Raw genomic sequence first — 12,266 nt, 5'->3', positions numbered from 1 at the left:
TATGACCCAGGAATCACACAGTAACTTAGTGTTTACCCAGTAGCTGCTGTATATATAATTAATGCGCTAAATTTATGTGCCCCCCCTCTTTTTACCTTTTCTACCGTGAGTCTGCAGGGGAGAGCCTGGGGAGCATCCTCTCAGCGGAGCTGTGGAGAGAAAATGGCGCTGGTGAGTGCTGAGGAAGAAGGCCCCGCCCCCTCAGCGGCAGGCTTCTGTCCCGCAATTTTGTGTAAAATTAATGGCGGGGGCTCATGCATATAACAGTGTCCAACTGTATATATGTTGCTTTTGCCAGGAGGTACTTAATTGCTGCCCAGGGCGCCCCCCCCTGCGCCCTGCACCCTACAATGACCGGAGTGTGTGGGTTAGTGTGGACGCAATGGCGCACAGCTGCAGTGCTGTGCGCTACCTCATATGAAGACAGGAGTCTTCTGCCGCCGATTTTGACGTCTTCTTGCTTCAACTCGCCGGCTTCTGTCTTCTGGCTCTGCGAGGGGGACGGCGGCGCGGCTCCGGGAACGGACGACAAGGTCAGGTTCCTGTGTTCGATCCCTCTGGAGCTAATGGTGTCCAGTAGCCTAAGAAGCGCAACCTAGCCGCAGTTAGTAGGTTTGCTTCTCTCCCCTCAGTCCCACGTAGCAGAGAGTCTGTTGCCAGCAGAAGCTCTCTGAAAATAAAAAACCTAACTAAAATACTTTCTTATTAGCAAGCTCAGGAGAGCTCACTAAAATGCACCCAGCTCTGTCCGGGCACAGATTCTAACTGAGGTCTGGAGGAGGGGCATAGAGGGAGGAGCCAGTGCACACCAGTAGTACTAAATCTTTCTTAGAGTGCCCAGTCTCCTGCGGAGCCCGTCTATTCCCCATGGTCCTTACGGAGTCCCCAGCATCCACTAGGACGTTAGAGAAAATATGGTGTAAATTGATGTATACTGCACTTAAATTAAGATAAGCAAACACATCAGGCAATAGATCTGAAATATCAATCGCCCCATCATCACGACAGCAAAATGCATTACACAGTGACAGACATCATCTCCAGAACAGTAAAGAGAGACGAGTCCCCACTCCATATTGTACTAAGTAATGTTCTGCAGTTGTATAGCACGCTGCTTTTTATATACAATTCTTTCCAATCAGTTCTGTGCATAGACTGTCCTGTGATTGGTTGGGAAGCTCTGGACATTGTGACCATTTGAAATAATTACTGGTTGTCAGCCAACAGGAATGGCTCCCAAACAAGCAGAAAGAAAGAAAAATTCACATCACACGCTGTGCACTATACTAATGAGAAGTGAAGCATGTAGCGTTAAGAGGAAAAAGGGCTGTAAGTGGCATTAAATTCTAGTGGGTTGACGGCAGTCAGTGCAGTGTGGTGCAATAATTGCTATGAGTAAACAAAGAAAACAGAAAATGTAGAGTAATATTGGTAAAAGCCTCTAATAGAATACTATGGGTAGAAGGCTGAGTGAGTGAGCAACTAAACTGCTTTGAGCACAATCTCCCCCCCCCACACACACACACAAACACACACACACACACACACACACAAAGAAAACAAATCCAGGAAAAAAACTTGAGCTCTGAAATCTTAAAAGACTGCGATTTGACTAGCTGCGGTAAGATTCCACAGTAGACTGCTGTATTTCTGCTCCTTTGTTTGTTTATATATGCACTTTACAGTGAATATTTCAGTCATTCATATCAGTGGCCCAGTGGAGCATACAGTCTATATATTCCCTACCATATGTACACACACATAATAAATATTATATATCTTGACATGTCTTGACTACGTTGACAGTAAACGCTTGGCTTCTGGCACATTAATACGTGTGAATCCCGCAGTGCCATCCATCTCTACAGTGATATTTACATACTCAGGGGTGGCACCTTAGCGAAGTGTTGAAGTTGGGGTGATTGCAACCCCGATGTGAACCATTGCATTGCACATAAAGCTTGCCACTGTTCAAACACAGGGAATGCACATTGAGTAAGATGCAATGTAATTTTCCCTTTTTTTCACTATTTTGTGCACTGATTTATTTATAGCATTGGTGCCAAAAAACACTATTGTGGTCATATAGAAACCCACACAAATGAGGGGACATACAATCACCGCACAGATAGGACATATGTGGGAATCAAACCCAGCACCTTAGTGCTGTGAGGCAACACCTGGGTCATCAAACACGGCCTTCTTCGAGCATAAAAGTAGTTAAATGTACGCTTCAGGAGAATGTGCCCCAAATGGGATTCCCCCCCCCCCCAAAAAAAAACAACAACACAACAACAAACTTTACATAGTGCAAATACAATGGTGGATTAGTGTTATCAACCTTGTGCAGTACTTTGAACTACATACTTTCATAACCTCAACTTGAAGATCTTCATGAAGAGATGGCGTCACTTTAACGGCATTCAGCATTTGGTTAAGTAGCTGCCGCTCATCGGAGTCTGTTTCCACGGATACAAATCTGTCGTCAGCCAGAAGCTTCTATAGTAAAACAGCAGCAAAAAAAACAATGAGTCAGCTCTGAGGTCACTCTTCTGAATATGAATTAAATTTACTTTCATTTCTTTTTCCCATCCCTTGCTATAGCTATGCAGTAACTGCAGAATGTTCAGATTAAAATGCATATTTTCAAGCAAGCCTTATGTATCCCATACACTTGTGAGATATCAGGTACAATCCTTCGATTTCGACCGCATCTGTGAGAGAAATCGAAGGATTGTATGCACACTTTAGGTACCTTGCGATGCGCTGGTATGCCGGTCGAATCTTGCGTCTTGAAATAGTATGTGCTGCACTTAATATTTATCGCATCACAGTGCGATTACGTGTTTTTAAAAACACATGCAATATAATCGCACTGCGATGCGCGATGGGCACCCGCCGGGAGCGGCCAGACGGCGCTTCCACTCGGCGGTGACGTGCCCATCACGTAATTACCATATGATCTATTGCATGATCGCATTGTAATCACCTTGGCAGTACAGGTGCGATGCCCTGCGATGTCGCGTCGCGGGGCATCGCACAAGTGTATGGGCACCATTAGTGCTACCTTCATAAATATGCCCAGGGCAAATGTAACTGATATCTACCCTTAGCCCAAGTGAGCAAATTATCCTCTACCAGAAACATGTTTTAATCACAATTATTTACATTTTTTAAAGTAGAAGTCAAGGAGACAACAGCATTAACTCACATGTGGAAACTATGGAACCCATATTAAGCCTGTTTCTATATTCCAGAATTCATTTTTTCAAGTGTATCAAAAAGTGAGGGTTATTTTGTCCCAGCTTCTAAATTGTATTACCAATGGATGTGATTCTGTTTAGATACAAAAACATTTTAAATAACAAATCCACCAGGTTGAATTTAGACAAAATATTTCTGCGAACCCGAGTCCCAAAGTATCATATGTCCTGTTTTAGAAACTATCAGGTATGTTTTTTGATAGAAGGTATCAGATGTAATCAATTATTAAACCTATTAAGAAAATGTGTATAAATAAAAACATATTTCCAATAGGCACTATTGGCCACATTCAATTGTTTTGTGGCCTGTATGGTGGATAAAAAAAGTGTCCAAGAACCATTTCCCACACGGGTTAGTCCTTCAATGGTAACCTTTAAAATAAGCTATGTGTTGTATTTACACACCTGATTATTTCCCCTCTTTACTTCTTCTCTTTTTCTAACTCCACCAGTTCTGTCTACAGCAGCGATTTTCAACCGCTTTGCCGCGGCACACTAGTGTGCCGCGAGCGGTCTCTAGGTGTGCCGCCGGCAGCCAGATATGCTCCCCACCGCTGCCCGCCAGAGAGATCCGTTGCCACCCGCCGCCAGCCGGAATCAATAGCCGGCTCGGACAGCGCTGTGCAGTGTGCACTTCCGCGTGTGTGACTCATAGGTCACGCACGCTACGTCTCATTCCTGCCTGGAGTGCTCTCCCGCCCGCCCACTGGCCACTCCACGTCCCATTCCTGCCTGGAGTGTACGTCCGTCCGTCCACTGGCCATTCCACGTCGCATTCCTGCCTGGAGTGTCCGTCCGTCCACTGGCCACTGCTGCTCCTCCATCCATGCTGTCATCTCAGCGTTACAGATGCAGGTTTTATATTTAAAATAAAAAATTTATTTATGTAAGCAATGTTTGGAATCACTGTGGGGGGGGGGGGGATGTGGGTGGCAGCAATTATTATTGGGGGCAGTGGGTGGAATTATTATGGGGGGCAATGGGGTGGAATTACTGGGGGAGGCAGTGGGGTGGAATTACTGGGGGGGCAGTGTGTGGAATTACTGGGGGGAAAGTGTATGGCATTATTAAGGATTAGATATGTTTTACCGACAAACGTGATGTTGGCTGTCAGTATACCGATCGCGGCATCCCGTCAGTTTAATTACTGTGGGGGCCAATGTGTTTTTTTTCCCGTGGCGCACTGATGGTGTGCCTTGGCAATTTTAAACTCTTATCGGTGTGCCGCGAATTGAAAAAGGTTGAAAATCACTGGTCTACAGCCCCTATTAGCCTGGCTTCCAGTTGTGTTCCAATCTTTTGTTCTTTGTGTGTTTTTTATTGTAAGACAGTGTTAATACTTCGATAAATTTCTTAAATATCATGTTCTACTATTGTAGATACACCCCTGATGAAGTCTCGGCAAGAGATGAAACACGTTGGGTTATCTGTCTTTTGTGATGTGATGTGATCTCCAATAGACATTGATTGAAAAAGGAGGTCACAAAAGAAATATCTGTTAACTTATATCTACCTTGACCCCCATTTCTTGTGGGTAGGGAGCAAATTTACCAAAGAACATTCATATGTACAATGGACACTGTTTTTTTTTTAAATGTTTTTTTGTTTTATAAATTTGTGTATTGGAACCTACTGTTTATATTTACATTCTACAAGATGCTATAATGTATCACTGCACAGTATTAACAATTGATGCGATTAATGTTAAGTGTCATGATAATCTTTGGGCGCCAATTTCACTACTGACACACACACACACACACACACACACATATACACATAATATGTTTTGTGTTTAGGGCACTACTGTGTGGCATCTTCTGTATTAGCAGCCCTGTTTTGTGGCCTACTAAATACTGGATCACTGCTGTATGGCATGACATAGATTGGGGGCCTAACCGCGCTGTATGGCATACTATCGATTGGGATCCTAGCTGTGTGGCATGCTATTAAATGGGGGCACACTGTGTGGTATACTATAAAGTGGGGCACTGCTGTGTGGCATACACTGATTTGGCAGAGCTGGTCCTAGGCATAGGCAAACTAAGCATATACTTATGGCATTTGGAATGCCTAGAGGCATTCCAAGTTTAGGGACAGTGGAGAAAAGACCACTAGCTAGGTGCTGCTGCATGGCAGGCTCGGTGCTCACTGGCGATCAGCGGCTGCTACTTGGCTTTGGGCAGGCAGTGATTGGCTCAGGGAAAAGCACTTATGTTCACACTGTACATGCCCTGCTCACCAGTATGGGTTGCCTGGCTGCCATCATCAACCTGGATCTGGGTGGAGAAGAGCATGGGGCGGCTGTCACCCTGTGGGAATTGCTCGCTCTGAGGGAGGTGATGTCCGAGCTGAATCTAGGACTGAACGGCGCACTGAGTACTGCATGGAGTATCTGCAGGGGAACCTACTGGCTGGTCAGCCTACAGGGTTTTTACTTCTTGTTTGATTGCCCACCACCTGGCTCTGCCCAATATACGGAGGCAGCTGGAGACCTGGGGCCTGCAGCTGTGTACAATACACCTTGTGGACTCCCATTATTGCACAGACCCAGCCAAGTTAATCTATGTCCTTTGTACTTCTTTAAGCACCATGGTCCTAGAGGAAGGCTGCTGCTCCTCCCATAGCCCTTTCTGGAGTCCAGCAGGCTGAACCTGCACGGACTGACTCCGTGCAGCTGGCCCAGGTTTCAATATCTGCAAAGTCCAGGCAAAGACTGAGGTCACAGTTTTATTGGCCGGGTGAGTGCTGTGCGGGGGGTGGGGGTGTAATATAGGTGTGTGATATATGTGTAAGGGGCATTATGTGTATGAGGTCATTACTAATGTGTGACATATGTGGAAGGGGCATTACTGTGTGGCATTATGCGTATAAGGGGCACTACTATTGTGTGGCATTATGTGCATAAGGTGTACTTGTGTTTGGTGTAATGTGTAGAAAGGGCACTGTGTGGAGTAATGTGAGTAAGGAGCAATACGGTGTTGTGTAATGTAAATGACGGACACTACTGTGTGATGTAACGTGTATAAGGTAAAGGGGTACTACTGTGTAATATAATGTGAATAAGGGACACTATCGTGTGATGTAACGCGAATAAGGTAGCACTACTGTGTGGCACAATTTTAATTGGGGGTACTATTGTGTGGCCATGCCCATGCAAAGCAAGAACATGTCCCATATTTGGGTACATGTCTTCGGCATGCACTGTCCCCATTTCAAATATACGGGGTGGGGCCGCTAATGCTTTTGCTAGAACAGGGCATCAACATGAGGATCACTATGGGTGAGGGGTGATGGGTGATGCTGGCTGCTGCTGCGATCTGTGCTGCTTGGTAATTTGTGCTGTGCTGAAAGAGGAGTGCTGGGTCTGAGGTGGAACTAGCGCCAGTGCTAAAGGGCACTAGCCAAAATCTTGTCTAGTGCATCAAAATGGTTAGGGATGGCTATGTGTTATATAACATGAATTGGGGGCAGAACTGTTGCGTACTATCAATTGGACACCAGAGATAGTCTGATTGACAATGAAGAGGAATGTGTGGTGGTATAATGGCATGTGGGGTCTGCAGGGCATTGAAGGGGCTTGTATGGTGGTCTATACAAGTTTTCATATATTTGGTGGGTGACGATGGTCTGGCTCCTAATTTTTTGAAAAAAACTGTCAAGCCATGGGTTAATATCTACTGGGAGCACACTCAGCAGAATTTAGCAATTTATCAGGATAAAGAAATCTGCTTGTAAGGCTCTTACTTCTGAACCTATGTGACCATTTCTACATGGTGGTTGGAGATTGTAAGATGGTACAAACAGCAATCTATCTGCAACCAGATGGGTGAGAACTCCATAAGTGTATTACTAATGTCACCTAGCTTTATGCTGCTTCACGAGATTTATGTCATTTTAGATATTTTTGAAGAATTTATCAAAGGATTAATGTTTAAGTATTGTGCAATAAAATGTATTACTAGTGCTAATTAGGCACAATCTGTTTCTTTCTTAGACGTTAAAAAATCTCAAAGTATTAGTATAATTGCATTTAATGTTACCTTGCTGAAATGGAAGGACAATGACAGGAGGAGATGGCAGAGGAGACTGGTGTTACACTACAGCAGATGGCAAGAGCTGTATGAATTTGACTAATGTACAGTTTACACAGCACACGCTTACAGATACGGCAGGTTTTATCTTTGAAAAAGATCTATTGAGCACTTAACCTCCAAAAAACACTGTATTTAAAACAAGTTATGAAAGGAGACTTAGCCTTTAAAAGAGCAGCCATGTATTAGGACTGGTAATTATGTGAATTATCAGAATGTGAAGGGCTCGATTGTGGTGTTGCATTTACAAAGTTAGAGGTGTATGCACAGAAATGTACACACACCTGTCAGCAGCTGTATCAGTGGGAATGGTTATGAGCTGGTGCAAATAATGATACAGACCACAGCAGGGGCGGATCCGAGGGGGGTGATCAGTGGAATCTCCCACCCTCCATAACACTTGTCACATGACCACTATCGCTGGCTGCTGTATTGCAGCATAGCTACTCACCGGGTAGGGAGAGAGCCTTGCTGTGCGCTGGGATGTGGAAGGTCCACGGAGATTGCACTTGTGGACGGGCTGAGAAGTTTTATCGGTGGGGTTGGGGGGTATTTGCACTGATCAAATCATCCCCTTCCTGAGCCCGTTAATGGACCACAGTCACAAACATTTGCTAGTTACTTTTGAGAGCAAATTCACCTCTGAAGGGTGTTTTCACTATTTTATAGAGCATTTTTTTTTAATCAAACATAACAGTGGATGCGTCAATAATAAATGTTAAAATAACTTTCCTTGTGCCCAACATACACCAGGCACATAAGTTACTGGAGCAGAGCTGGACATACTATATTCTTGTACAGTAAGTACACTATCATACCTCCCAACATGTCCCATTCCAAGGGGAACAAAATGGTCTCTACCTGGACTTCCCTCTTAATTTCTGAATGCAATCACCTGTGCTGAAAATAGGATTTTAATTACCTACCGGTAAGTCATTTTCTCATAGTCCGAAGAGGATGCTGGGGTCCACATTAGTACCATGGGGTATAGACGGGTCCACTAGGAGCCATTGGCACTTTTAAGAGTTTGAGAGTGTGGGCTGGCTCCTCCCTCTATGCTCCTCCTACCACACTCAGTCTAGAAACTATGCCCGAGGAGACTGACATCTTTGAGAGAAGGATTACACAGATAGTGGCGAGATTCACACCAGCTCACATACAAGGCAACCCAAGCTAACTAGCTTGAAACATCAGCAACAGCTGAACAGGATTACTTACCAAGTAACGAAACAGTACTTACCAAGAACTAAGCAGTACTGAACTAAGTAACCACTGCAGGATAACAAGCGCTGGGTGGCCCCCAGCATCCTCTACGGACTACGAGAAAAGGATTTACCGGTAGGTAATTAAAATCCTATTTTCTCTTACGTCCTAGAGGATGCTGGGGTCCACATTAGTACCATGGGGATGTACCAAAGCTGCCAGAATGGGAGGGAGGGCGCAGAGGCTCCTGCAGAACCAATTGACCAAACTTAAGGTCCTCAGAGGCCAAAGTACCGAACTTGTAGCACTTTGCGAACGTGTTCGACCCCGACCAAGTAGCTGCTCGGCAGAGTTGCAAAGCCGAGACACCCCGGGCAGCTGCCCAGGAAGAACCCACCTTACGAGTAGAGTGGGCCTTAACAGACGTAGGACACTGCAAGCCTGCCGTAGAATACGCATGCTGGATAGTGAACCTGATCCAGCGAGATATCGTCTGCTTAGAAGCAGGACACCCAAATTTCTTGGGATTTGACAGGACAAACAGAGAGTCCGATTTTCTGTGACGAACAGTCCTCCTCACATAGATTTTTAGAGCCCTTACAACATCTAAGGACTTAGATGAAATTGAGGAGTCAGTCGCAACTGGCACCACAATAGGTTGGTTGATATGAAATGCCGACACAACCTTCGGAAGAAACTGCCGACACGTCCTAAGCTCAGCTCTGTCTTCATGGAAGATCAAGTATGGGCTTCTACATGACAAAGCCCCCAGCTCCGACACACGTCTAGCAGAAGCTAAGGCCAACAAAGTGACTGCCTTCCACGTGAGAAACTTGACCTCCACTTCCTGTAGAGGTTCAAACCAGTCCGACTGGAGGAACTGCAACAGCACGATAAGATCCAAGGGCGCCGTAGGCGGAACAAAGGGAGGTTGGATGTGCAGAATTCCCTTAAAAAAAAAAGTCTGAACCTCAGGGAGGGCAGCCAACTGTTTCTGGACCTTTACAGATCCTAATCTCAGGCCCATATCCACACCTGCTTGCAGGAAGAGGTGAAACCGTCCCAGTTGAAACTCCACTGTAGGAAACTTCTTGGACTCACACCAAGACACATATTTTTTCCAAATACGATGGTAATGTTTAGACATTACTCCTTTCCTAGCCTGTATCAGGGTAGGAATAACCTTGTTCGGAATGCCCTACCGAGCTAGTATCTGGCGTTCAACCTCCATGCCGTCAAACGTAGCCGTGATAAGTCTTGATAGGCGAACGGCCCCTGCTGCAGCTGGTCCTCCCGAAGAGGAAGAGGCCTTGGCTCTTCTCGCAGTAGATCCAGAAGATCTGCGTACCAAGCCCTTCTTGGCCAATCCGGAGCAATGAGGATTGCTTGAACTCCTGTTCTCCTTAGGAATTTGAGAACTCTTAGAATGAATGGAAGTGTAGGAAACACGTACACCGACTGGAACACCCACGGGGTCCCTCGACCTGGAACAATACCGCCGAAGCTTCTTGTTGAGACGAGAGGCCATCACGTCGATTTGGGGCACGCCCCAAAGATCTGTTACCTCCGTGAACACCTCCGGATGGAGACCCCACTCTCCTGGATGGAGATCGTGTCTGCTGAGGAAGTCTACTCCCGGGAATGAAGATTGCCGACAGCGCCAACGCGTGTTTTTCTGCCCAGAGCATGATTCCTGTTACCTCGGACATTGCAGCTCTGCTCTTCGTTCCACCTTGTCAGTTTATGTAAGCCACTGTCGTTACATTGTCCGACTGTACTTGAACGGCCCGATTTCTCAGAAGATGGGCCGCTTGGAGAAGACCGTTGTATACGGCTCTTAGTTCCATAATGTTTATCGGCAGGCCAGCTTCCAGACTTGACCACCCTCCTTTGAAGGTTTCCCCTTGAGTGAATGCGCCCCCGCCCCGGAGACTTGCATCCGTGGTTAGAAGGATCTAATCCTAAATCCCGAACCTGCTGTGCTCCAGAAGGTGAGGTAATTGCAGCCACCAGAGGAGTGAAATCCTGGCCTTTGACGACAGACGTATTCTCTGGTGCATGTGTAGATGGGATCAAGACCACTTGTCCAAGAGATCCAGTTGGAAGACAGAGCGTAAAACCTCCCATACTGCAGAGCCTCGTAAGAGGCCACCATCTTCCCCAGAAGGCGAATGCACTGATGAAGCGACACCCGGGCTGGCTTCAGGACATCCTGGACCATTGTATGTATCACCAACGCTTTTTCCTCTGGAAGAAACACCCTCTGCACCTCCGTGTCGAGGATCATTCCCAGAAAGGACAACCTCCTGGTTGGTTCCAAATGTGATTTTGGGATATTCAGGATACAACCATGTTCCTTGAGAAGCTGGGTCATGAGAGTTATTGACCGAAACAGCTTCTCCTTGGACGATGCCTTTTTCAGCAGCTAGTCCAGATATGGAATTATGTTCACCCCCTGTCTGCGGAGGAGAACCATCATTTCCGCCATCACCTTGGTGAACACCCTCGGTGCTGTGGATAGGCCGAATGGTAGGGCCTGGAACTGAAAATGACAGTCCAACAGAGCGAATTGGAGATAAGCTTGATGCGGCAGCCAAATCGGAATTTGGAGGTACGCATCCTTGATATCCAGGGATACCAGGAATTCCCCCTCTCTCAGACCTGATATCACCGCCCTCAGAGACTCCATTTTGAACTTGAACTCCCTCAGAAAGGGGTTTAGTGATTTTAAGTTCAGAATGGGCCTGACTGAACCATCCGGTTTCGGTACCACAAAAAGGTTCGAATAGTAACCTGTGTTCTGCATTTGAGGAGGGACTGGTACAATGACCTGTGCCTCCACCAACTTCTGGATGGCAACCTGTAGGGTACCCTGTCTGCCAGCCAAGCTGGCAAGCCTGATGTGAAGAACCGATGAGGAGGGAGATCTTGAAATTCCAGCCGGTACCCCTGGGACACAATATCTAGTACCCAGGTGTCCAGGCCGGACGACACCCAGACGTGACTGAAATGTGTGAGTCTCGCCCACACCGGCCCCCCTGAGCACGTCCCCATCACCGTCTGCCATGTCAGAGTCAGTATTAGTGTCGTCTTGCATGATCTGGGCAAGAGCACGTTTTTGGGAATCCACAGGGGGGGGGGGGGGCTGATTTAATAGAACCGGATCAAACTGCCATAGAATTTTGTAAAACCGGAGTTGCAGATTCATTCTGAGAAACCCTAGCAGAAATCTGAGTAATCATAGTTTTGATAGAGGATAACCACTCCGGCTCCCTTGCCGGTATCTGCACTACAACAGTGCAATCCTGATTACATAGAATGAGATCATCCTGAGAGGACATGTCCTAGGCTGCATATGACACAGACGGGCAGATGTATTAACCTGGAGAAGGCATAAGGAAGTGATAAACCAGTGATATGTGCAAGGTGATAAACGCACCAGCCAATCAGATCCTAACTGTTAATTTACATATTGGAGCTGATTGGCTGGTGCGTTTATCACCTTGCACATATCACTGCTTTATCACTTCCTTATGCCTTCTCCAGGTTAATACATCTGCCCCAGAGTCCCTGGACATAGCTAACTGGAGACCCCAAACACTCCACACATACACAGGGTAGGTTAGACAGAGTTTCCCCCCTGAGAATGGCAAGAGAGACACAGAGATCAGAGCCAACCCACTCAAAGCGCTGTTCTATATAAAGG

At 46.2% G+C, this 12,266-nt stretch overlaps 1 protein-coding gene across 2 annotated transcripts in view; it reads right to left on the bottom strand.

Annotated features, from left to right (window-relative positions):
* Positions 1–12,266, bottom strand: part of ARFGEF3 (ARFGEF family member 3) — a 366,510-nt gene that overhangs the window by 290,054 nt on the left and 64,190 nt on the right. For both annotated transcript variants that reach the window (XM_063917418.1, XM_063917419.1), the window contains exon 4: positions 2,368–2,499. In XM_063917418.1, the coding sequence (XP_063773488.1) occupies positions 2,368–2,499 (132 nt within the window). The remainder of the gene's footprint in view (positions 1–2,367; positions 2,500–12,266) is intronic.

The sequence above is a fragment of the Pseudophryne corroboree genome, chromosome 4, assembly GCF_028390025.1.
Source record: "Pseudophryne corroboree isolate aPseCor3 chromosome 4, aPseCor3.hap2, whole genome shotgun sequence".
NCBI classification, from domain to species: domain Eukaryota; kingdom Metazoa; phylum Chordata; class Amphibia; order Anura; family Myobatrachidae; genus Pseudophryne; species Pseudophryne corroboree.
The sequence above is the reverse complement of the archived record's forward strand: the minus strand, read 5'-3'. Positions and strand labels throughout refer to the sequence as shown.